This window comes from Melanerpes formicivorus, unplaced genomic scaffold (genome assembly GCF_026170545.1).
Source record: "Melanerpes formicivorus ecotype bairdi unplaced genomic scaffold, bMelFor1.0.p_v2 SCAF_23, whole genome shotgun sequence".
NCBI lineage: Eukaryota > Metazoa > Chordata > Aves > Piciformes > Picidae > Melanerpes > Melanerpes formicivorus.
Window position 1 is genome coordinate 12,787,813 of NW_027142375.1, and position 27,543 is coordinate 12,815,355.

Here is a 27,543-nt window from a genome sequence, read left to right on the forward strand (position 1 = left end):
TTATATGTGGGTTATGTATAGAGTTAAATTATGGTATGGAAAATGTATTAATTTATTATGGCCAGTGAGATACAGGAATGTTACCTCCACCACTCTCCCAATTGAGATAAAGAGTTTTAAGATTCCGCCTGAGGAGACAGTAACTTTAGGTGATGCCTGGGATCCAAAAGTGATTTATTTGATGTGTATAAATCTGTTGCTGGTGATGGTAATTGCATATTTACTGTTCTCTCTGCGGCGAGAGAGAAAGATATCCAGAGCTTGTTTTGTTATTAAAACTAGATCAAAAAGGAAACGCCGTGGCTCTCGATCAGTCCCAGAGTCATCTAGTGATGAGGACTGTGGAGAACCCGTGTCAGTTAAAAAGAAGGCTAAAAAGTTAATTGGTAAGGCAGCTCTAAATGACTTTGCTGATTCTAGCAAGCAGCCAAGGGCATCGGCTGGTATCAACATGGCACCTACTCCTTCTCCCACTCCTTCTCCTTCTTCTTCTTCTCCATTGGCCAGCAATGGAGCAACGTCACTTCCACCCACTCCCTCAGTGGGACCGGAAGTCACTGCCCCAGCAGCTGATTTATCTCAGGACCTGTCAGCTTCCATTAAGGTGGCTGTAAATGCAAACACAGCTCCAGTCAAGATGGCTCCTTTAAAGACTAGAGCTGGAAAGGGCAAAGATGGAGAAGAAGAGGAGGAGACTGATCCTGGTGAGGGGCCCTCTACTCTAAAAGATCCTGCTCAGGAGGAAGAGAAGGTTTGTTTTAAAGATCTAGCTAACCTAGTGAGATCAAAGCAGGATAGAGATGAAGCTAGGAAAGCAGCTGGCAAAGGTGGTTCTCAGCTTAAAGAGATCCTTAGGAGAATGACAGCAGGATTTTACGGGCAAAGAATTCAGGGAGATGAAGATGAAGATGATATTACGGACTGTTCGTCACCACGGGAGGAATTGAGAAATGTCCGTAAAGATTTCACCAGGGCAGATAAGGAGCCAGTTCTAGCTTGGCTTAGTAGGTGTTATGATACAGGTGCTTCAGCTCTAACAGTTGGAGACAAGTCAGCAGCTCAATTAGGAACTCTCTCAAGGGACAATGGAATAGATAGACATCTAGGCGAAGCTCTCGGTAAGGTTAATCTGTGGATACGCCTTTTAATAGCGGTTGCCCTGAGATACCCTTCCCGAGATGATCTTCCCTGGAATCCTAAACCCTGGACTACCATAGATGAGGGAATTAAGCGCTTGAGAGAATTTGCTGTTAGAGAGCTACTCTATGGTGAACATGAAACTCTGAATCCTGATGACATTCCTGTGGGTATTGGTCTTGCTAAAAAGATCATCAAACTTGCTCCTTCTAATTATGCAAACATTCTGGCAAGCAGAATTGTGTCAAGAAGTTATGGTGGAGCTTCTCCCACGGTTGGCCAATTTAGTGATCAAATGAGACAATTGGAGGATAGCATGACACGTGGTTCTTTGGTTTCGGCCATTAAAACTATGTCTGGTGATATACAGAATTGCATAAGAGAGTTAAAAGATGAATTTAGAAATTCCATATCCCAATTGGCACAGAAGGATAATTTCAATTCTTCCTCCAGGTGGGTACAAGTTTCATCTGTGAGGAATACACGTCCTCCAAGGAGGGCATTCCAAAACAGGACATTCCAAAACAGGTCATTCCAAAACAGACCACCAAGGCAATCACGTAGAACTATTTGGATAACTCTGCGTGATCAGTTTGGTGAGAACATGAACCGCTGGGATGGCCAACCAACTTCTAATCTTTTCAGGAGACTGAGGGAATTGCAAAGTGGCAGAACCCGAGGTAGCAATACCAGAAGGGTAGCTGTTACTTCCACAGTTCCCCAGAACGACTCTTATGGCTCCAACAGTGGCTCCAGTTATAACATGCAAAGTTATAACCCTGCACAATATGTGCAATGCACATGTGCGCATGTTCCCCATAACTAGGGGTGCCCTGCCTCCCGCCAGGGGGAGGAGAGGGATAACAGAGATAATAGAATCTATTGGGATGTGTACATCCAGTGGCCTGGCACTTCACAATTTCGGAAGTACAGGGCCTTGGTTGACACAGGAGCTCAGTGCACCATAATACCATCAAATTATCAGGGATCAGAGTCTATAACTATTCTGGGAGTCACTGGTGGATCTCAAGAGTTAAGTAAGGTAGAGGTTAATATAAGTTTAACTGGTAAACAATGGAAGAAGCATACAGTTGTGACCGGACCTGACGCACCTTGTATTTTGGGAATTGATTTTCTGAGAGAAGGGCGTTTCAAGGACCCTAGAGGTTACAAATGGGCTTTTGGAGTAGCTTCAATAGAAATTGATGGACAAAAATTGAAGCTGTCTGCCAGACCTGAACTTTCTGATGAATCTGCAGTTGTGGGACAACATAAGATAGAGGACATTAAATTGCCGGTTGCTTCTCAGACTGTGCATCACAGACAGTACAGAACCAACCGTGACTCTTTGTTGCCCATTCAGAATCTGATTCGTCAGTTGGAAAGTCAGAAAGTCGTCAGCAAAACTCATTCACCTTTCAACAGTCCAGTGTGGCCTGTGCGGAAGCAGAATGGAGACTGGCGTCTGACAGTAGACTACCGAGCCCTAAATGAAGTAACACCACCTATGAGTGCAGCAGTACCAGACATGATGGAACTGCAGTATGAGCTGGAATCCAAAGAGGCCAAATGGTATGCTACCATAGACATTGCTAATGCATTTTTCTCTATTCCCATAGCAGAGGAATGCAGGCCTCAGTTTGCTTTCACCTGGAGAGGAATCCAGTACACTTTCAACAGGCTACCAATGGGCTGGATCCACAGCTCAAGCATCTGTCATGCAGTGATCCACGATGCTCTGGAGAAAGGCGGTGCGCCAGAACACATCCAGTTCATCGATGATATCATCGTCTGGGGTAAAACTGCTGAGGAAGTCTTCGAGAAAGGTAACAAAATCATTGACATTCTTCTGAATGCATGTTTTGCCATCAAGCGAGACAAGGTGAAAGGACCTACCACAGAGATTCAGTTTCTGGGAGTGCGATGGCAGGATGGACGCCGACACATTCCAGTGGATGTGGTAAATAGAGTCTCTACCATGGCAAGTCCCACAAACAAACAAGAGACCCTACGTTTCTTGGGGATAGTGGGATTTTGGAGACTGCACATTCCTGGATACAGTCAGATTGTGAAACCTCTGTATGATGTGACTCGAAAGAGAAACCATTTCCACTGGGGACCTGAACAACAAGCAGCCTTTGACCAGATAAAGCAAGAGGTAATTCAAGCAATGGGTCTGGGACCTGTCCGAGATGGTCCAGACATTAAGAACATTTTGTACACGGCTGCAAGTGACAATGGTCCAACCTGGTGCTTGTGGCAAAAAGCTCCAGGTGAGACACGTGGACGACCTCTTGGTTTCTGGAGTCGAGGTTACAGAGGTTCAGAGGCTAATTATACTCCAACAGAGAAAGAAATTTTAGCTGCCTATGAAGGAGTAAAAGCATCTTCTGAAGTGATTGGAACTGAATCACAACTTCTTCTAGCTCCCAGATTACCAGTTTTGAATTGGATGTTCAAAGGCAAAGGATCCACACCACATCATGCCACAGACTCAACATGGTCCAAGTGGATGGCTCTGATAACACAGAGAGCTCGAATGGGAAATCTTGAAAGACCTGGTCTAGTGGAGGTGATCTCAAGTTGGCCTGAAGGTATCAACTGTGCCAAACCTCCAGAGGAGAAAGTAACTCGTGCTGAGGAAGCTCCTCCTTACAATGACCTTTCTGATGATGAAAAGAAATATGCTTTGTTCACAGACGGTTCCTGTCATCTTGTTGGAAACAAGCGAAGGTGGAAGTCTGCAGTGTGGAGTCCAACACGCCGAGTTGCAGAGGCGAAAGATGGAGAAGGAGAATCCAGTCAGTTCGCAGAGGTAAAAGCTGTCCAGCTAGCTCTCGACGTGGCTGAACGTGAGAGATGGCCAAAGCTTTATCTCTACACCGACTCATGGATGGTAGCCAATGCTCTATGGGGTTGGCTAAAGAAGTGGAAGAAGAGTGGTTGGCAGAGGAAAGGAAAACCCATTTGGGCAGCCAACCTATGGCAGGACATTGCTGATCGAATCGAGAGAATTCCAGTGAAAGTGAGACACATCGATGCTCACATTCCTAAGAGCAAAGCTACTGAGGAACAGCAACACAACCATCAGGCAGATCTAGCTGCAAGAGTTTCTCAAGTAGACATGGACTCTAATCTTGATCTCGACTGGAAACACCGAGGTGAGATATTCTTAGCTCGGTGGGCTCACGATTCGTCAGGACATCAAGGCAGAGATGCAACATACCAATGGGCTCGTGACAGATCCATAGACATTTCCATGGATGCTATCACGCAAGTCATCCATGACTGTGACATTTGTGCTGCTATTAAGCAGGCAAAACGACTTAAGCCCTTGTGGTATGGTGACAGATGGTCCAAGTACAAGTATGGTGAAGCTTGGCAGATTGACTACATCACTCTACCACGTTCTCGTTCTGGTAAGCAATACGTGCTTACTATGGTAGAGGCAAACACTGGATGGTTGGAAACTTATCCAGTTCCACATGCAACTGCACGCAACACCATTCTCGGTCTGGAGAGACAGATCCTGTGGAGACACGGAACTCCAGAGAGGATTGAGTCAGACAACGGAACTCATTTCAAGAACAACCTTGTAAAGAACTGGGCAAAAGAGCACGGTATTGAGTGGATATTCCACATTCCCTACTATGCACCAGCTTCAGGGAAGATTGAACGCTACAATGGTTTGTTGAAGACCACTCTCAAAGCCATGGGAGGTGGATCTTTGAAAAACTGGGAAAAACATTTAGCACAAGCAACCTGGCTGGTAAATAGTAGAGGTTCAGTGAACCGAGCTGGACCTGCACATTCAGATTTGCTACGGAAAGTAGAAGGTGATAGAGTTCCTGTTGTTAGAGAAAAGAATCTGTTAGGTAAAACTGTTTGGGTATTTTCACCCTCAGGAGAGGCTAAGCCTGTCCGAGGGGTGGTTTCAGCTGAAGGTCCGGGTCACACTTATTGGGTGATGCAAGAGAATGGTGAAATTCAGTGTATTCCACAAAGAAATCTAACTTTAGCTGAAAGAGGTTAATTTCAAACTGTTGTATAGCTACATCGCGTCCAGAGGAAGAGTCAACAAGGAATCTACGGTGCACGAACCCTGAGATCCCTGAGAGCCCTGAGTCAACTAAGAGACCCTGAGAATCCCTGTTTCCCTTTTCTTCGCTTCGTCGGCGAAGAAATGAACTGTTTTCCATTTTTCTCATTTTCTGATTTTCTTGGACTTTTGAATCATCTACATCTGAGCATAGCCGGAATGGACTATGAACTTTACTCACGAACTGTAAATATCGTTTTGGATTGGATGGACAAGATGAACGGCCAATGAAATTGTTTAGAAGGGGTGGACTGTGGCCGGTTGACGTTGCCCCCTTAAGAAAGGGAACATGGTGGACGGAAGTTGGTAAACGGAAGGAATAGTCTAAACTAATTTCATTGGACGAGTGGGAGGAAGCACTTCTGAGCTGGGACTATACTGGACATTTCCAGCACTTCTCAGTCAGTCTTGCTTCCGCCTCTTCTTCAGGCAACAGCTTTCTGTCCTGGGCTTTCTGCCAAGGCTTCGGCCTTGAGGCCGATAAGATACCAGGCCTGTATATTAACTCTTTTCCAATTAACACAAAACTGCTTTTAACTTCTTTCTTTCTCTCTCTTCCTATCCCACTCTGGGGAAAGGGGGGAGAGAGGGGAGAGCGGAGGTGGGGGACCCCTCTCTGCCGAGGGGGGGGCACTCTCATTTCTGTGTTACTCTGTTGTATATCTTTGTATATATTGTAGATATTGTAAATTTGTAAATAATCCCCTGCAAACCCTACATCGCTTTGTAAATATAGCTCCACTGCTTTGCTAATTCAGCTTGCGAGTTTTTTTTTCCTTTCCCTTCAATTTTTTTTCCCTTTTACTTTACAAAGGGGGAAGGGAGGAGGCTTCTCAGCCTTACCCCTTCCATCCCACCACACACTGTGATTAGAACTGCTTGTCTACTTTGTAAGCACCACATCAAACCAGAAAAAAACTAATGCTTTCATGTTTTATTATGTAAAATAGTTGTTATGCTCTTCCTTTCAAAATAAATCCATCTGAAATGAGGACAGGCTTTGAACTTACTACGTTACAAACAATTTCTTTCTATAATATTCAAGATGCACAAATTTTACCTTGGAGAAAATTGTCAGTGCTCTGAACTGGGGAAATTTTTAAGTATTAAGTGCATGAACCCAGTTTCTAATAAGCTTTGAAACACTGTTCCTCACCAGAGCTTACAGTTTCTCTTATAGTTTCACTAAGAGTAAAATCATTACCTCCTTTAAATATTTAGAAGCATTGAGATAACTAGTAATAATTTGTGCAAACAAATTAGGTTTTTAAATATTAAAAAAGATATTCTTTTTTTCTGACCTTCACATGTAACAGTGTATTTCATTAATTTCAAAGTCCCTTTTTGTATAGTGAAATTGAAATTTCTAGTAAATGCTATACACGAAATGGGCAAAAAAAGAAAACTATTAACTAAGCTACAAAGCATTACACACACAAGCTGAATCATTTGGCATCCTCAAACATAGTTTAAAATATGAAGCATATAGGGGAGAAAAAAAATCATACTAAGCTCCTCATGCTTAAATAGGTATGTATTGATTAAGTATATGACTATTCACCAAACCTTTTGCAAAGGCTCATATTAGTAATGATGAGTAAAGGATTAGTAATGGTAATAGACTGCAAAGTCAAAATTAAGAAACCCTTATTTTAACTGTTACCTGCTTACTATTTTAAAAGAGGATTCTATTCAACATTTTCATAGCACTTTCAATAACTCTTCCAACCTGCCTAACATTTCAAGGAAATTCCCACTGTATCTCATTTTCTTATCTTTTTGCTAAGTTTCCATTATATCCTATACAAATACCTGAAAGGTACATGGCCCCTGTATAAAAAAAATTAAAAATAATATTGCATTTTTCTTCTTAACTTAATCAAAAGATTATTTTTTTTATTCAAAACAGCAGGGGGGGGGAAACCTGCTGAACTCAAATTTAGATTAAAAGTCCATTCTATAGGGTCTCTACTGATCCTGAAAAGAATAAAGGCATGTTCAGTGATGAAAAGAATCCAATCAGTACAGCTCAATTTCTCTGCTATAATCTCACACTTCAGAATATGCCTTAGCTAATTAGAAGTAAAAGCTAAGTTTGTGATCTGAGATGTAATTGAAGCATGACATTCACAATAAAGGTAAGTTAGAGCTTTGAAATTAAATTTTACTACCTAACCTGACCTATTCTGCCTTTAATGCCTACAGGGAGCTGTAGTGTTACATCTTTTAGACTGATGGCTTTTAGTGAGCCTTTTCAACTTGGTTTAAAAGCAGAGCAAAAATTAAGAACCTCCTGTGCCAATGCAGAAGAAGAAAATGTTTCCATGTAACAAATACTTCGTAAATTTGACCAAAGAGCTCAAAATGTCTTTGAAATACTGGAAAGTCCAAAATCACAGACTACATTAAATAATTAAAGGAAAATTAGGTTCAGAAAAATATTAGTAATGGTGAAAACCTTTCCAGGATCTTCAGCTATTAAAGGAAAACTCTATTAATTTACTAAGTAAATTTACTGGGCAAAATCCAGGTTTTGTCCTGTTAAAGATACAAAAAACCAAAACCAAAACCAAACACCAAAAAAAACCCACCACCAAAATCATGGACAAGACCTGTCAATTCATGTACTGGTTATCTTGTTCTGCAGACAATCATCAAAACAACCCAAAGAAGATAACTTAAGTAAATGTTCTCTGGAAGTTGTTAAAAAATAAAATCAAAACATTGAGGCAAATTTTTCTTGATTGCAATAGTGTTACTGTATTTTTAGAAGGAATTCTTCTACTATTTTGATTCAGTACCTTATTAACGTTCAGACAAGGGGACAATGCTTCCTGCAGATGCTGTACACTAACTTCTTGCCAGACAAAAACTGCTTCTAACACATTTCAGAGTTAAGAAACATGCAGAATGTTAACATAACACAGCAGCAAACTGATTTTATGACAGTTGGTAAATCAGCACCTTTACCACACTATCAGTTCTCTATTGTACCTCTTATCTTTCTTTGTGCTTCAGCAGCACTAAAAGCTAGATGTGAGGAGGAGGTTCTTCACCATGAGAGTGGTGAAACCCTGGAATGGGTTGTCCAGGGAGGTGGTCGAGGCCCCGTCCCTGGGGGTGTTTAAGGCCAGGCTGGATGAGGCTCTGGCCAGCCTGATCTAGTGTGGGGTGTCCCTACCCGTTGCAGGGGGGTTGGAACTAGATGATCCTTGTGGTCCCTTCCAACCCTGAATGAAACTATGAAACTATAAAAGAATTTTAATTCATGGAAATGCAACTGCAGTAACTATAGTTATGCATATGCTGCTGCCATTGTAGATTTGAGTTGTGAGACAGAAATGTATCCAACTGATTGATAGGTTGGACACGATGATCTTGAAGGTCTCTTCCAACCTGGTTTATTCTATTCTATTCTAGATTTCCCATATTGCAATGAACTCATCTACTAGTTACAAGTTTGAGTATTTACAACTGTTTTCCTAAAGATCCAGACAGAGAGCTGCATATTAGTGTCCTGAAGGCAGCCTATAGTTGCCTACCATTATTATATAGCATCATTAATAATCACAACTGGCCTCGAAAACTAAGAAAATTGAAGCTATAATATACTCATATGCAGTGACTAGTAATAAGAAAAATCTGTACAACTTTTGGGTTTTTTACCCTTGAAAAATCACTGCTAATAAAAATAAATAAAAACTCAGTTCAGACTGCATTACAGCAATGTCTAAACCACTTGGCACTGGCAGGTCTGTTTGTGTTTAAGTACAGAAATAGCAGAAGACAACACACCAATTGCATTCTTACCAGTAACTGTTTTTGGTCTTCCTTGGCATCCTTGTAAGAGGTGGATCCAGGCAACCAAGATGATAATGGAGTTTACAAGTATCACACAGTAGCAGTAAGTGTTGATCATGGTTCTTCTTGCAAATTCCACAGCTTTTAAAGCAGACAGCATAAAATCATTGTAATTACAATTGAAATCATAAAAATTTAATGATACATCCCAGCACGTTCCCCAGTTTCAACACAAACACGTTGCAATGTCAATTTGAATGCATCACTTTAGCACATAATTACTTCTTAAGCTTCTACCTATTTACAGTAAAGTATAAAAGGGACCTAATATAGTTAACAATAAAATGGTTTTCAGTCTGATATTTTTAGGACTTCTAACTAGCAGGTAATCACTCACACTTCAACAAAATGTACCAGTGCAAGGGGAAAAACACTACCTGTGCCATCCGAATGATTAAGTAGAAAACATATGCTGCTATTATCAATCTTAATCAAATGGTTAGTTTAATACTGCAGGCACAATGAAATACACCTGTGCTGCCATTACATTGGGCAATGTAGCAACTCATAAGAAATTACATTTCCTTTAATTATTAGTAGTATCATTTTCACAGAATCACAGAATGGTAGAGGTTGGAAGGGATCTCTAGAGATCATCCAAGTCAAACCCTCTGTCAACGCCAAGTTCACCTACAAAAGGAACATGTCCAGGCAGGTTTTGAATGTCTCCAGGGATGGAGACTCCACCACCTCTGTGGGCATCCTCTTCCAGTGCTCCATCACCCTTAAATTAAGTAAGTTCCTCCTCATGTTTAGACAGAATTCCTGTGTTCAATTTCATGCCCATTACCCCTTGTCCTGTCACTAAGCATCACTGAAAAAAGACTGATTCCTGTTGTCCTTGTCAAATCAGAAAAAAACCCCAACACCTCAACCTTGCTGATGTGAGCTGAGATGAAGAACTGACTGCTGTTCAAGTCAGGCTTCAGAAGTAAGTGAAATACACCACCAACTCCAAAGCATTTTGTTAATCAAAACTGAAGCAAACAATTTTCTCCTAACACTTTTGTGAAACTGTAACTCACTCGATGTTGTGTCTAATCAATCAAGGCTTTATTACTTGCCTATAAAGTACAGCTGGAAGTGCAGATGTCTTTTGTGTTCCTCCTTCCTTCTTACTTGGTTTCCTTTCCTTAGGAGCACGTAAAATTGCTGGGATGTTCAATTTCTGTTGGGTTTGAACAAAGACAATACACGAGTCTTGAGACTTTTAAGGAACACGACTGCAATCTCAATGCATGAAGAATAAGACTCAAATTTTCAGTGTGAAATTGCTTAGCTAGGTATTTTTCAGACAGAAGCAACTACATATGTTTATCTCACTATGATTTTGTAAAATAAAATCACATTATATTCCTGCTTTCAAGTCGATAAATAACAACCACATAGAAATGCTAGCCTTTAAATTTTTCCTTCAGGCTCTAAACAGAGGCATAGACAAGGATGCCTTTTTCTAGGCAGCTTAAAGAAGCAAAGGCAAATTCACAAAATTGACAGAATACTGAAGCAGTTTATTTTCCCCAACATCCTCACTACACTGGTGCTTGATAGGTTAATTAGAAAAATTATCTTATTGGACCAAGTCCTCCACAAAGCAGACGAGATTCTCTTTGGGGTTCTACTAATCTGCAGTATGCTAGCTTCTCAGACAGCAACCATCTATCAAAGTCATTTCTGAGCAGCCCCATGGGTCTGCATCTGTTCAACCAACTGGAAAAAAAATTGTCATGCAAGCTGTGTAAATGAATTCTACTAAAGTACTACTTCTTTTTTATTTTTTATTTAGTATCATTTTCACCAGAAAATACATTTGGGAACATTTTCTGGAAGTCATCTTAAAAAGAAGGGGGAAAAATAATCTTGATTCACGACAGAAGACAAGTAGAAAAGACAGGTGGACAAATAAAACTGCACTAACTAGCCTACTTTGAGAATATTTCTGCATAAAGAAAGGATAAGCTTCAGTTTCTGAATAGCAGCACAAACTCAGCAGTACGCAAGGGCAGGGCAAAACTGTGACTTAAAGTACTCCTTAATATCTTAACTGGAAATAATTTCAGTCTATAACACCCAAAATGCCCACTGTGATTTATAGCTTTGACATAAAATATGTAACAAAACACTGCAAGAATCTACACTTCTCTGTTTTCCCCATCAGTATCAATGAGAACAAAGATAATTGCTGGCAATAGGATGTAATCCAAATCTTCTCCTCTCCTACATATTTATATTCATTTAACCAAAATATTTGGCTCTGTCCACTTAAAACCCATCACATACATACTGCAGTTTTAAAGACTTACACCTTGAAGAGTTACCATATCATCTGAAGCCTACCAAGTAACTAAAGACATCATGGGGATAAAAATGGTAGGATTAACTCATGCTTCATGTGATGATTCATCACAAATTACAGGTCAATCAGTTACACCAAATGAAAGAATCTTACAAACAAGATCGCTGCTACAACAAAATTAAGCTGCAGGTTCCCAGTAGGTGGTTTGCAGAAGTCAAGGTATTTCAATCAAGATAGAATATCCCCAGAGTAAAGTCTGAGCAAATCAATTTATTTGCCTGTAGAAGTCACAAAGAGAAACAAAAAAGCCCATTCTTGGAAAACTAGGTCTGCCTATGAACTACAAAGACGAGATAAAAGAAAACCAAAAACTAACCTGTCCAATGATTCTGCCCAGAAGAGCCCAAATGCCTTGCCCTTCATTTCGCAGTTTTCCATTCATGTTTTGTAGCTCTTCCAAGGACTCACACAGCTGAAAAGGTTAAAGGAGATTTTTGAAGAAAAGAAGAAAAACAAAACCACAATGGAACTCGTGTCAATATAACTCAGACCAGTGCAATCATTCAGCAATTTAATAGAAATAAGATGGAAAAAGTAGGTAAACAGGTTCAGAAAGAACACACAAGCAAAACAAGAGATTGCATCAAGGGCAAAGAAAGAGCTATGGATGGCATTTGGACTTCTGTAAGGCTTTTGACACAGTCCCCCAATAGAACTTCTGTGCTTGCAGACAAATAGAGTTTTAATTCGTCTGCATCAAAAGCAGTGTGGCTAGCAGGTTGAGGGAGGTAATTTTGCCCCTCTACTCTGGTGAGACTTCATCTGGAGCACTGTGTCCAGCTCTGACAGGCACAAAACTGTTAGAAGGGGTGCAGAGGAGGGCAAAAAAATGATCATAGATGGAAGAGCTCTCATATGAGAAAGGCTGACAGAGTTGGGGCTATTCAGCATGAAGAAGAGAAACATCCAGGCAGACGTTATAATGGCCTTTCAGTACTTAAAGGGGCTTGTAAGAGAGATGGGGACAATCTTTTTATAGCAGGACCTATTGCAACTGGACAAGAGGTGATGGATTCAAACTAAAAGAGAGTAGATTTAGGCTAGCTATAAGGAAGACATTTTCTACAATGGGGGTAGTTGAAAAGATTGGTGGTAGAAGCCCCATCCCTGGAAACATTCAAGGTCAGGTTGGATGAGAATCTGAGCAACCTGATCTAGTTCAGGATGTCCCTGATAACTGCAGGGTGGCTGGACTAGATGACCTTTAAAGATCCCTTCCAATACAAAACATTCTATGATTCAATGAAAACAAAACACAACAAACAGACATCAATCAAACTGTGCTGTCTCAAAATCTCAAACAAAGTGCACATGAAAAACAAAACAAAAAAAGAAAGGCCTGGAGCCATAATTCAGTCATGAAAGAGACATGTCTGTCCATGTGCAATTTGATACTGGAGATCCTAGTGGGGTCAGTTAGCGCTTAATAAATGACACTGTAGAAGCTGATTCTCCATGTGTAGGGAGGACAGACCACAGAATGTTTTAAAAAGAAGAAATCTCTTTTTAAGAATTAAAGAAAGAATAGTTTGTATCTTTCTTTCCAAGTCACAGTATCACAGTATAACTTAGGTTGGAAGGGACCTCGAGGATCATCGAGTCCAACCTATCAACACAGACCCCATGACTAGACCATGGCATCAAGTGCCACATCCAGTATCCTCTTGAACGCCTCCAGGGATGATGACTCAACCACCTCCCTGGGCAACCCGTTCCAATGCCGAATGACTCGCTCGGTGAAGAATTTCCTCCTCACCTCGAGTCCAAACCTCCCCTAGCGCAACTCGAGACTGTGTCCCCTTGTTCTGGTGCTGGTTGCCTGGGAGAAGAGACCAACCCCTTCCTGGCCACAACCACCCCTCAGGTAGTTGTAGAGGGCAATGAGGTCACCCCTGAGCCTCCTCTTCTCCAGGCCAAACAATCCCAGCTCCCTCAGCCTCTCCCCACAGGGCTTGTGCTCAAGGCCTCTCACCAGCCCTGTTGCCCTTCTCTGGACACGTTCAAGTGTTTCGATGTCCTTCTTAAACTGAGGGGCCCAGAACTGGACACAGTACTGAAGGTACGGCCTAACCAGAGCAGAGTACAGGGGCACAATGACCTCCCTGCTCCTGCTGGCCACACTATTCCTAATGCAGGCCAGGATGCCATTGGCCCTCCTGGCCACCTGGGCACACTGCTGGCTCATATTCAGGTGGCTGTCGATCAGCACACCCAGGTCCCTCTCTGTTTCTGAGTGGGCAAAATGCTATCAAAGTTAACAGCAGCAACACTAAACCAGTACAAAGTTTTAGTACTTTTCCTTCACCTTGTTATATTCCACGTGAAGCTTTTCTTGCTCATTTTCCAATTTATCCTTTATATTCTTCTGTTCAGCCATATTCTCCTGGATTTGAATCATACGCATATTCCTCTCTATTTAAAAGAAAATGGCATTATTTCTTATCCCTGGATATATTTTCAAGTTTTATGCACTGAATAAAAAGCAGCAGTGAAAAGCATAAAATCGTAATGACACACAAACACAAAACTATAGTACACAGATTTATTACATAGAGCAAAATGAACAGTCATAACATTTATGTTTTGCTGCATAAATACTAGAGCTATTTAAATAATAAGCTCCAATCAGCCATCCACTAAAGAGTCCCAAAGTCATATTATTCCACGTAGAAATGGAGGAAAATGTTAAGAGAAAAAAAATTATACCCAAAGGTACATAAGCTTCTACTCCCTTCTTGGCAAAACAGTTTAGCCTCCTGTTTATATTTGACAGATTTTCCTCTTTTCATAAATACCTCTTATTAAAAATCATTTTCTGTGTAGATACCAAGCAGTAACATACCTGACATAAAAAGAAGTCATAATTCACGTGTATTTATTAATAACAATGAAATACAAGTAAAATAAAAAAGCCAATAAATTAGAACAGTACAAGTGCAGCACAGTGATCATTTTTCACTATGAGAAATATGCAATTTTCATCCTTACCAAGGTAGTAATTCACAAAATCAGCAGTGAGAGCTGGCTGTTTATGTTTTCGTCTCCCATCAACACTGGAACTGGTATCTGAAGTATCCACTGGGAAAATGTCTGTACTGATTCCCATTAACTCAGCCTTGCGCATGAGCTTACGTATGGCTGAAGCACTGCTAGTAAGTGGTCGCGGTAGCTTCTCCCTGGGAACCCAGGCCTGAGGTCTGGTGGTACGGGCCAGCTCTGCCTTGGCACGATACTGCTGTAGCCTAGCATTGATTCGAGCCTGCAATAAAGAATTCTCTAAATTAAAACCAGAAGGGAACCAATTCAAAAAACCAAACAAAAAGTGGGTTTGAGTTACATCCTTTTGGAATGTGTCCACGTGTTATTGTCATTTAAAAAGCCACACGATCTAATCAATGCCATTTTCCAGAAGAGACTCACAACAATGACCCAAGGGCTGAAGCACCTCTGCTATGGGGATAGGCTGAGAGAACTGGGGTTGTTCAGGCTGGAGAAGACTCTGGGGGGGTACCTTAGAGCTGCTTTACAATAAGTGAAGGGAACTTACAGGAAGGCTGGAGAGGGACTTTTCATAAGGGTGTCTAGTGATAGGAGAAGCAGGAATGGCTGTAATCTGAGAGAGAGGACATTTAGACCAAATCTTAGGAAGTTTTCAGTACAAGGGTGGTGAGACTCTGCAAGAGATTGCCCAGAGAGGTTGTGGATGCCTCCTCCCTGGAGGTGTTCAAGGCCAGGTTGGATGAAGCCCTGAGTAACAAAGTCTGGTTGAGAGGCATCCCTGCCCATGGCAGGGAGGTTGGAGTATACAATCTCTAGGGTCCCTTCCAATCTAAGCCATTCTATGATTCATTCCAGAACTCAAGAAATACCCACTGATACAGATGTTTGGTTTTACTTCAAAATGCATAGAGAGAAAACACCCTTTCATAAGGTTTTTGAGCTATGCACAGGTTTCTTGATGAGATTTCCGTGCCAATTACAGCAGCACAAATGATTGCTGGCTTTCAGACAGTTCCTTCTAATAATGATAATTTGATGGGACTGTGAAAACTCTCTCCTGGGAAAAGCTTTGGCTGATCTACCAAAAGCACATTTAGATACACTTTAAACTGCTGTCTATGTGAGCAATAAAAGTTGAGGACAAGCATTTTTGCTGTATTTGACATCCTCTCACAGGAACTCTCTCAGTGCCAGATCTCTTTATAAATGTTAACCTAGCTGCTTATAATGTGCCAAAACCACAATTCAAACAGAAATTAAGTAGGGGAGAGAAGCTCACAACGTATATTGTTGATGACATCTGTATACTTGTGACCATCTGGGATATCAACCCCAGAAGATCAAGTTGTTACTGACAGTTAGAAAACTGTCTTGTGGTAACTACATGGATTGGCATTTCTGGCAGAAAATGACACCAACATACAAACCTTCAGAGGCAAAACTCCATCTGACTATCAGTTAGAAGTTGTTTATTTGCCTGCAGAAAGAAGAAACTAAACTAATCCAACTGCCCCACCATATGGTTATGAGACACTCCTGAGACTAAAGCAAAAGAGTGTGCATACACGCAAGCAACATCTCTGATTACAAAGAGAATCATTGAAAGAAATACTACAGACAATTTCATGTGTTACCTTACAAGGGCTTGAACATTAATGGCCAAGAAACAAGTCAATTGTGGCTTGCAGGCCAGCTCTGCCCACAAGGGCTTTTTCTTGGATCCATGCAGCAAGCAACACATTCACCTCCACTGGAAGGATCATGGATGGTTTATAGCTTCCTCAGCTAAGACACTTCTTTACTGATTACATACTCAGTTGTGAAATCTTTGGTATCATTTGCCATACAGCTGTACACCCAGATTGAAAGTATTAATGTCTAAATAGAACTCCAAACTCAAGCTACTTGGATTTAAGCAATTTTCAAGAATATGCTTTACTTAAGGAATGTACTCAAAGATGTGAGAAAAGTAGTTCAGTGTAGAACATCTCCCAACAACCATTAACAGTCCTAGACAGTTTTTTTGGACCACATTGACTCAATTATTACTGTAGTACCAAATACCCATTTTTCATCCTTCAAAAGTGTGCCTCTTAAATCCATGTTCACAATATCAATAAATTACTTGTACAACTACACATTTATGCAGGTTAGTTTGATTTTTGTAAACGTTATTTAAGCCTACAAACTCCCCTGGATCTAATATGTGCATATACATACACACACTACATGTATATATAAACTTAATCTTTTATTCCAGACTAAGCTGTCTCAAGACTTATTTCCCAGACAAAATCCTAATTTAACAAAGATGATTGAATCTATTGGTGAGGTTTTAACTTTCTCATGCAGACAACATATGGTAAGGTATGAATTTATATGTGCTTCATGTCAATACCCCAGCCAGACATTTCTGGTATGTATTTAATTGATTAGGTGGGTTGGATTGGTTGATAGGTTGCACGCAATGATCTTGAAGGTCTCTTCCAACCTGGTCTGGTCTATTCTGTTCTATAGTTCTGCATTTCTGAAAATGCACAGAAACCACTTGAAGACAATTGCTTCAAATAATTCCATTACAAATGGACATGGTAATGTATTTTTCAACCATGCAACCTGTTTCATCCACGTAGACTCAGGCACATAGGCAGTCCTAATGCAAACTCATACATCAGAGCCATAACAGCGAAATAATCAGGCTTACAAAATGTGTGCAAGTTATTAAAATTGTATCACTGTCACTATGACCATGTCAAGTAACTCCACCTGCAGTTTTCAGCATTTAATCTTTCAGTTTCCAAATATTTAATCCTAATAATTAAGACTAAGGTGAAAGAGATGGAAGAGGGAAATTCTGGGAACTTAGTAGCATTAGCAGCACCATATAACTAATGCCTGAAAAGAGAGCTAACAAGCCCTGATGGACACAAACTGATTTTGCACAAGCAACACTTACCATTATGTTGGGAAGAATTCATATTGTTGTGTTTTCTCCACTATAAAGGCATATTTTCAGACTTAATTGAGAACTGAGTGTATTCAGCAAGAACTATGTAACCAATCTTAAATCAAGCTTCATGAAACTCCACACCCTACATGAACATTTTGTTGTAAATTCTTCTACAATAGTGTTTTGACCATATTCATTCTTGACTGCACAGGTCCTTTTAAATTAAGATTCTTTTCTCCTATTCAAAGACCTTTGAAGAACTAGAAAGGTATGGCTTTTAAAAAGAGAAAGCGTGATGAAACGAAGATTCACACTACAATTCTCTGTTCAAAGGAAAAGTAGCAGCAATTTCTCTCCCACACAGTTTTTCATTATTTAAAGGGTCTGCTACTTTTTACAACAAACCAGGCAGGATTTATTCAAATAAAAAGCTGCCTTTCTACACAGGTAGTACAGACAATAAAGTATCTCAAAATACACTAATTCCCTCAAAAGGGTTGAAATCTTTAAAGCAACAAGACATCAGTTGAGCTTATGCTCAACTGATTAATAGTAATTAATTAACAGTAATTAATAGTTTTACATGGATCTGCCATGAACTAGGGACACAGATGTTGCCTAAGATGTTCAGATAACTCCAACTCAGCAGCACAGAGTCAGTTTTTCCATGTACATTTTTTTTTTCCTAGGAAAACTTTACTATGAAAGAGTCCAGCACATAGACATATAGAACTCTCCTTAGGTCTACAAAAGTGACAAACAACCTAACAAAAAAACTTCAGGCAAGATAAACTCTTCTGCCAAGTTCAAGATATGAAAAAGAGGAAAAAGTGGATTTATACTGAACTGGGATGTAGCAACATGGTTAATGTCATGTCTGGCTGTCTTTTTTTGTTAAGAATCTTGAAGAAAATGTTAAACAAAATTATGAATGATACTGAAAATGTAATTACTGACTTCTTGCCATGAAACCAAACAAAGGAAGATTTTTTAATTCAGACAAATACAGATATCCCTACTTGCCAATTAGTTTATTAAGAATTGTTCTTAGAGACCAAAACATACAACTACTTCAACACTTTGTTAAACAAGCATGCACTACCAACACATTTCATATTTTATTTCCTATTATAATATAAATTTCCCATCCTCTTCACTGCTGTCTCATGTAACATGGATGATTAATACAGACACATTTGTGTCACAAATACAATACCTGAGCTTCTGGAGAGAGCTGTTTCTCTCTTTCCTGCAAGGACATTTTACAGTAAGATTGTAATGCCAAGTAGTTCTTCCGCTTCCATTTTCTGTCTAACCTGTCCGCATGCTGTTTACAATAAGCAAAAAAAGGGTCAGCTATATCCTGTTGCAGAAAAAACAAAGGGAAAAGGAACAAGAAATTAAAGTAAGATACAGAAGGCCAAAAGGCTCTGAGCAGCACAAACACTCTGGTAATCAGCTCACGTGTTCTAATAGCCATGTTTTGATAAACGAGGATGTCTGTTTCTAAATCAATTTTGTTACGTTGATGTCATTTATCATACAAAGTGGTTCTTTTTCCACTGTCTTCATTGCATGACCCTAAATGTTTCTAAATGCATTAACTGTTTAACTCTCCAATTTCTGCACTGTTTTCTCATTCCTAAAAAAAAAACAGTGGTGAAACTCATAAATACAAATCCCTTTAACACATAATATGTAATGTTAACCTCCTTTTGTTTCTCTGTGTCTTTTGCATTACATCCTCCAAGGGACTAACAGTTTTGTATAATAAAGGCAATATATTTGGTTTTCTTAACTGGTTTTCCAAATGGTTTTGGTGGGTAATACTCAATGTGATTTATCTTCTCCTATATGATTTTGGTTTTTACAGTTTTCACCCTTTGCTCCATCAGATATGCACGTTATCGTGGCTGGAAGTTTATAGCAACTTTTAGCATTTGCAAACCTTGTAAGCAGAATACAAATAACTGAGTCATAGGGAGATGTGGTTTGAAAAGTGTATTTCACTGCCAGGATAATTTCAAAAGTGTAGAACCATCATCATAAATCTCCAGACTACGATGAAAAACTTAAAGCCGTCTTCCTTCATAAGGTAATAAAAATAGTAATAAATAATTTTCCTATCAATTTTTCCTTTACTCTGCCTGTAAAACACAGACTAATAAAATGTAGGCAGACTTTCCTTACAAAGATGTTTTATTTTGACTTAGATTTTCAGAGTGTGTGAGAACATTCTTCTAGAAATTAGCAGCACTCTACAATTAGACTGTGATTAGGCATTGATTAAAAATATTTTGGCTACGGAAAGCTCTTAAAATTTTAAGGTGGAAAGCCAAGTAAATGCATATGCCTAGAACAAATTCACACAGAGCATTTGAAGGATCAACATTACACATAATTTATCAGAGACAACAACAAGGGAATTGTATTATCTTCCTACTTATCAGTCTCAGAGAAGAAAGTATTTTGTGATTCTTTTAAGAATCACTCAGTGGCCTACTATTTTCAGAAACCAAAGTGTCAATGCCAATATTGCATCTAATACTTGTTTTTGTGTTATTTATGCTACTTACTAAGGCAATGCTACACACCCACCTGACAGGCTAAATCCATGTGATACCTATCAGGATGCAATTCGGTAAATTAAAAGTACTTTTACCATAAAAATCAATTAGGAAGCAGAAGTTTCAAATCTAAAGTGCTTTAATCATATTACAAGGATAAAACTGGTAAGAACAGATATTAAAAAGTTAGCAGTATGTTATAAATGTTTGTCTTCCATTCTGATTTCTAAGATCAGAGGAATGTTGTGGGTGCCTCCTCCCTGAGAGTGTTTAAGGTCAGGTTGGATGAGGCTTCGAGCAGCTAAGTCTAGTTGAGAGGTGTCTCTGCCCATGGCAGAGGTTGGGAGTAGATGATCTCTAAGGTGCCTTTCAACCTAAGTCATTCTATGATTAATGTTAACACAAAGATGTCATATAGCTGAACTTCAATTTGAAGACAATACTGCAAAACATTCATGAAAAAATTACATTAGAAATGTAGATAATTTATCAAGATGGTTCTGTTTGGTATGAAACAGAGATTACTATACTACATAAACAGCTAGATAAGTATGTCAGCCTAGGTTGAAATTCAAGAATTAGATTTAATGCATATATTGACTGTCAGTCTGTTAAGTGAAATCCTGTGTTTATCTGTTTGTCCAGGCCATTTCAAAAGGTGCTTAGAGTTGGACAATTTGGTGAACAAAGACCCTCTCTGGACAGTCCCTTTGCTCAACCTATGATATGCTACTGATTTACAAAAGCTTTGCTCAGCATCAGTGAGCAACAAAGACACAATTTCAGGTAGCCTTCACAAGCTTTCAATACAACTCTTTTATTCAATCCTTCCCACAGCTACCTCTTCTGCTGCTGCTTCTGAGAGGAGGCCTTCCTTCTGAGCGCAGGTCACATGGAAATAAGCTCTGCACATCCCAGCATCGCAACTAATGCACACCCCAGTTCTGGCAAAACGAGGATCTTCACAAAAACTGCATTCCTTTATGAAAAAGAGTGGAAAACATCACTGTTAAATATTTCAGGTGCCTAATATTTGATAAATTGCTTCTTATACATAAAAACTAAACATGTAGTTTTACTCCTGTGTGGTACAGGAACCAAGCACGCTGCTGACAGTTGACATTAGACTTCACCCCTTCCCAACCTGTACCATTGATCTCATTTGCAACAAGCAAAGGAAAGGCTTTTAAACAACCTAAACAGCATGTTCAATGAATTTTTATATGAACTTCCATGTCTTGTATTCCCTTCTAGAGCAACAACTAAACGCCACTCAAGCAATTCACGCATAACTAATTATAAGCATGGTATCACAAACACCACTACTGCTCAGCAAATGTTCAAACTGTTCAACAAGCTCAGAGGATAAACAGCAACAACAAAAAGAGCAGCACTCTAGATGACTGAAAGCCATAGATAATTACATAGATGCCCTTTGATAAGCAATGACTGAGGAGTAAATGTGACAATGCAGAAATAAATACTCAAGAGCTGTAAATATCAGTAAAGGCGGCCGTAATTCACTTAATTACTGCACTATGGCTTCAGCTACATGCATTCTAGGCACAGTTTTTTTTTCCAGGACAGCAATCTGACATCCCCTAATGTGACCTGGGGATAAAAACACCTTCATTTTCAGCCAGATCAACTGCTCAGTCTGTTTCACCACAAATTCATACCCAAAAACTGTGCCTGCAAACAAGAGTGATGAGCACCTAAGGAGGAACAAGCAAATGGGAACACAGGCTGCTTAAGCAGTGCTGCTATCCAGTACATAAAGACAATCTTAGAGGTCTTTTCCAACTGTAACAATTCTATAATCTGAAATTGTACAAGTGTGCATTTTTTAATCTTTCACACACTGAATACAGAGTAAAGTTGTGTATCACCTGCAGAAAATGTCTCCATGCGGACAAGTTAACGACAGAAAGGAATGGTAAAGAGAACTCAAAAATCTCAAAATACTGCATAAAAAACACTTGAAGGACACCCTTTATAACCAACATGCAACAGGTGAGAAATTAAGTGTGGGGGCAGGAAAAGTTACACTGCTTTTGCAGAGGAAAATTTAGCTGAGTAAGTTGCACCTTCCACACTTGATACAGTAAACAGCATTTGTTTCAAGTTCTGCAAGAGTAATGAGTCCTCATTGGTGCCAGTCACTTTCACCTTACAGTAAGAGAATACCTCCAAAATTCTTAGCCCTAATCCTACACATTACCTGTGTTAATTAAAATAAATAAATAAACAAACAAATCTATATACATTGCAACAACAGAGTGCAAGGTTTGGGGAGCTTGCTCTAACTTATTTTTTTATACAAACATTTCTAAACAATGCCAAATGCCTCAGCAAACCCAAGAAGAACATGCTGCTGATACAGGTATGTTATACACAGGCAATCCAAAGTGCTTTAATTTATTTTATACATTATATGGGGTGTAACAGAACTATATATTTGCATTTAATATTCAACCTGACATCTCAGAACTGACTATGTACAAATGACTCATTAGAGCAGAAGTACAACCACCTTCCTCCACATTAGCCTGATAGGGCTTCTCTACAGTGTCTCCATTAGCTATATAAAGAGTACTTAGCAAATCAGCAGGTCCTTTAGTGATGGTTTTCTGTTTGTGCATAGAATCATAGAATCAATAAGGTTGGAAAAGACCTCAAAGATCATCAAGTCCAACCTGTCACCCAAGACCTCATGACTACTAAACCATGACCAGTCCTGATCTGGACACAAAACATGTACATGTAAACCCATTTTAATTTTAATGCCATTTTTCTGTTCATGTTGAGGGCCACATGCTATTGTGTGTGGGTTTTTTTTTAAAACTGCTTTGCAGCAAACTTTTTATATGAATTCTAGCTCATAATCACATAGACTCTAAAGCAATTGTTAGTGAATGCACATGAATGTACACCAGTCACCTTCTTAATCAACCTAACCTTCCGTTTCTCCTTTTTTCATCCCACAAATCCACTTCCATATTTTGGCAATCTGCCATTAACTGACTTTAAAAGAAACTAATTAGCACCTGTGTAAAAAAATATGGGAAATAAGGGGGAAAACAGTAACAGAGATTATGGAAAGCTGTGGTAATGAAAACAAATAAGGGAAGGAAGAGCAAGTGTCTAACAACCATGAACAAAGTTCCACCTCATTTTTAGCCCTGAACGTCATTGCAATTGCTATGAAATCATTTAGTTGGGAAAATGTTACTCTATTACATGTAAAAATGTAAACTGAAGCTGTTGGCAGGTAAATCTCTTCTTAGCTTACCTTGGCACCGTACTTGGAGTAATTCATTTCTGTCAGCGTTACTGGCCGCAATTTGTCAATATCTCCAAATGCCACTCCCGGAACATAGAGAGCACAAACGATATGGACCCACCTAAAACAGCAGGTAAAATTAGGTTACTGCTATCAAAATTTTCATCATACACTGTACTCACCATCTCCTGACTGCTTCCTACAAAAGCAACGCAGGCAACAAGATATTCCTGCAGGGGATGAATGGAGCATCTGGTACCACCTCTTCCCTTCCACAATGTATCCACAACTGGAAGCAGTTTGGCCTAAATCATTACCTTTATGAAATAATCTTCTATAAAAATGTGTACATAAATGTGTATTTTTTAAATTATGCATTCACTAAGAAAAATACCTCATTTAAATGAGTGTATTTACATATTTTTTTCAAAAGCCATCAATTTTTTCTTCTTTTAAATCAAAATACCACATGCAGAATGAGACCTGTAACCACAAGATAAAGAAACTGCACATTAAAAAACCATCTCAATTCCATGGGGCTTCTTTTTCACACTCTTCCACTGAATTAAGGTGAACAAAGTTTGTGTAAACAACTGCCAAGTATCTCCACAATTACTGTTGTAAAAAATAAAATTAAAAATCCAAGTTTCTGCTTGAAGATTTTTGATATTAAGTTTTAATACAGCCTCCTAAGTGTACCCTCTACAGTTCAATATAAAGATACACATCTTCTACAAGCAGCTGCTTCTCAATTTAATTTGCACAGTTTCTTCATGCTCCACTGGTGTATTAAATGCTGCTGCACTCTGTAGGAGTTTATCTATGATAAATCCAACAGCTGGGCTGCTTGCTTCATATTGACCTTCTCAAAATGTTTTAGTACATGTCACCCAAGTATTACAGCATTACAGATTTAAACTGCCATTTCAGTGTGATTGGCACACAAGTGCCTCATTTCTTTAACGACCTATACGCGAACTCAGACCTCAATATATTAAAAAACATACACAAGTCAGTCAAGTTCACAGCTGAGGCAATTTCAGCTGCTTTTAATACCAGTTCTAAGTATTCTCCTGCTCATTTGTTTAGCTGCACATGTTTTAGAAGCTTGTAATTAAAACAAATTGGGTAATCAAAGAAGAATAATCTTCCTTGTTACTTTACTATCCATTTAGCTTGGAGCAATGATGACAGATGTTGATTAAGGAAGAAGGGAAACTCCATACCGAAACAAGGATGGAATTCATATTCTTGGATAATAGCATTTTGAGAAATAAAATTTCATAAATTCAAATTTATGCTTGTGAAAATGAGAGGCTAATGTGAAAAGGCATCTGCTAAGAAATTCAGCACTTCATTATTCTAATGATTCACCTTTCAGGTAGGAACAGAGAAATTACTCCAACTTGCTCATGAAGAGAAACAGAATAGGTTTGGGTTGCATAATTTTCAGCACTGATGCACATAGAGAATTTATTTGTAAAAGGTAGTAAAGGAATGGAGAGCAATGCTAAGGTAAAGGATTCTGTTATTCAGTAGTCTCCTTCTGCTAGCATTTCAAGAAAAGAATTGAATTGGGCTGTAGTTTACTAAGTACAATGAAAATATAACGGACATAGTCTGCTTCAAGACCCTGCCCTTAGCCTGTAATGCCCAATTATCGTTGGGATTTCAAGCTTGTATGTAAATGATAGAAAGAGCGAGCATATAGGATTTTCACATCACTTAGTATTTGGGTTTTTTACTACATGAGTTCAACATAGTTCAACATATCCAGAGAAAGGCAACAAGGCTCAGGAAGGGCCTGCAGCACATGACCTACAAGGAATGTCTGATGGAATTGGGGTTGTTCAGTCTGGAGGAGGCTAAGGGGAGACCTCATTGCTCCATACAACTACCTGAAGGGAAGTTGGATCAAGGAGCAGACCATCCTCAGCTCCTTGATGGCAAGTGACAGGACTAGAGGAAATGGTTCCAAGCTGCATCAGGGGAGGTTCAGGCTGGATATTAGGAAATACTTCTTCACAGAGAAGATTCTCAAATATTGCAATGTTCTGCCCAGGGCTGTGGTGGGGTCACCACCCTTGGGGGTGCTTAAGTGGCATGTGGACCTGGCACTTAGGGACATGGTTTAGTGTTGACCCTTCAGTGCTGGGTCAAAGGTTGGACTGAATGATCTCTGAGGTCTCTTCCAACCAGATGTATTCTGTGATAAGCTCTATCCATCTGGGAGAATAAATGTATACTTATTCATGATGCTTATATCACATTCTCTAACAGGTAAAAATACCATAATGACAGTAACAAGTTGCGTTAATGCTCACAATCACCAAAGCAGGCATGTGCCTCTGCACAGAGAACCAGTGTCATGCAGAAAACACTTGCACATTAACCAAAAGCAAACCACCATTTCACAAGAAGAAATGTAAGCAGTTTTGAAAACATTCACTGCAGCTTCTATCACAGTTATGTGAGAAATGACATATCTATGGTGCTTAAACTGCCTTGCAGAACACAGGAATAAAGAGGCTGAAATAAAATTTGCCAGGTGGTATTGGTTCTCACATTTCCTAACTTAGACAATTTACTTCAGTCTTTAAAAACATATTTTCCATTTAGTAGCATTGCTATTAAACCAGAAAACAGAACTGAAAAATATGATGTGGAACAGCTTTATAAGGGAGACACAGAGACACTGCTAAACCAAGGGCAGATCAGAAACTGAGGATCTGAACCTCAGAAGTATTTTAAAAGAAGCACAACTGCTTCTGTGAGTTTACAACTATTCACTTTAAGTTCTGACTCACTTGTGCAACAATTTTTTTTCTTGAAATAGACAGTAATTCTTCTACTTTGTCTCCTGTTTATAAGATGCATATGGAAGACATGAAAGGAAAACAAAAAAATCTTTTACATGCTGAATGTCTATCTTCAAAATGCATCTCAGCTATAAATTGCAACGTTCAGCTCAATGCATGTTCTGTGGAGAAAGGAAGATGCCTCCAGAGGTTATTTCTAGCGTCAGCATATAATGGTCAAAGTTCGGTGTTATGAATACCATAGAATCATAGAATCAATAAGGTTGGAAAAGACCTCAAAGATCATCAAGTCCAACCTGTCACCCAAGACCTCATGACTACTAAACCATGACCAGTTCTGATCTGGACACAAAACATGTACATGTAAACCCATCTTAATTTTAACGCCATTTTTCTGTTCATGTTGAGGGCCACATGCTGTTGTGTGGGGTTTTTTTAATACAGCTTTGCAGGCAAACTTTTTATATGAATTCTAGCTCATAATTACATAGACTCTAAAGCAATTGTTAGTGAATGCACATGAACGTACACCAGTCACTTTCATAATCAACCTAACCTTCCGTTTCTCCTTTTTTCATCCCACAAATCCACTCCCATATTTTGGCAATCTGCCATTAACTGACTTTAAAAGAAACTAATTAGCACCTGTGTAAAAAAATAAGGGAAATAAGGGGGAAAACAGTGACAGAGATTATGGAGAGCAGTGGTAATGAAAACAAACAGGGAAGGAAGAGCAAGGGTATAGCAACCATGAACAAAGTTCCACCTCATTTTTAGCCCTGAACGTCCATCACCATGTTTTAACTCCCAACCCAAACTGTTTTTGTTACCAGGAAGAAATGCAAACTAAGGGAGAAATGCAAGGGAATGTGCAATTTAATCCACAAAACTTGTGACATTTTAATGCTGTATTTACTTTTCTGAAGACAGATAACAAAGCAGGTCAAAAAAACCTTTCCAAAACTTCATACTCAAACTCAGCTGTGTTGAGCTTTTAATGGTGGCAAGACCAGGCAGTATTATCAGCAGTAAACTGTGTAAGACCAACATTTTTTAAAAATTAAAAAACCAATAAAAATACAGAAAACACCAGAGAACTGGGTTGGAAAAAAGGCAGATATAGATTAAACTTTAACTTCCTTTTAACTTACTTTCTAGGATTTCATGCAAGTCCAACTAGGGAACTCTTCACAATGAATGAAAGATTAAGAAAGCTTCTTTTTTCATCTGAGCAGACTCACCAACTAATTATTGCCATTAACATGATCAATGAAAAGCTTATGATAGGCTTATAAAAGCTCTGTATATTACCACACCCCTGAAATTTACATTACTATATAATGTATGGAAAGAAAACTCCATTGTCATGGTCTAAAAATTGGTAACACTGGGCTTAAATCACACATCACTGATAACTCTGATCTTGATCATAGTACATTAGTTACCATTAATATCTACATCTTAATTTATT

The 27,543-nt window shown here is 39.2% G+C and overlaps 1 protein-coding gene across 6 annotated transcripts in view; it reads right to left on the minus strand.

The window, feature by feature from the left end:
• The window catches only part of PHF14 (PHD finger protein 14), a 156,663-nt gene that overhangs the window by 105,352 nt on the left and 23,768 nt on the right, over positions 1–27,543 (minus strand). For all 6 annotated transcript variants that reach the window (XM_068152523.1, XM_068152524.1, XM_068152528.1 and 3 more), the window contains exons 6-13: positions 23,263–23,374; positions 20,812–20,949; positions 18,620–18,766; positions 14,442–14,712; positions 13,759–13,865; positions 11,770–11,865; positions 10,162–10,265; positions 9,047–9,178 (exon numbers count right to left, since the gene is read on the minus strand). In XM_068152523.1, the coding sequence (XP_068008624.1) occupies positions 9,047–9,178; positions 10,162–10,265; positions 11,770–11,865; positions 13,759–13,865; positions 14,442–14,712; positions 18,620–18,766; positions 20,812–20,949; positions 23,263–23,374 (1,107 nt within the window). The remainder of the gene's footprint in view (positions 1–9,046; positions 9,179–10,161; positions 10,266–11,769; positions 11,866–13,758; positions 13,866–14,441; positions 14,713–18,619; positions 18,767–20,811; positions 20,950–23,262; positions 23,375–27,543) is intronic.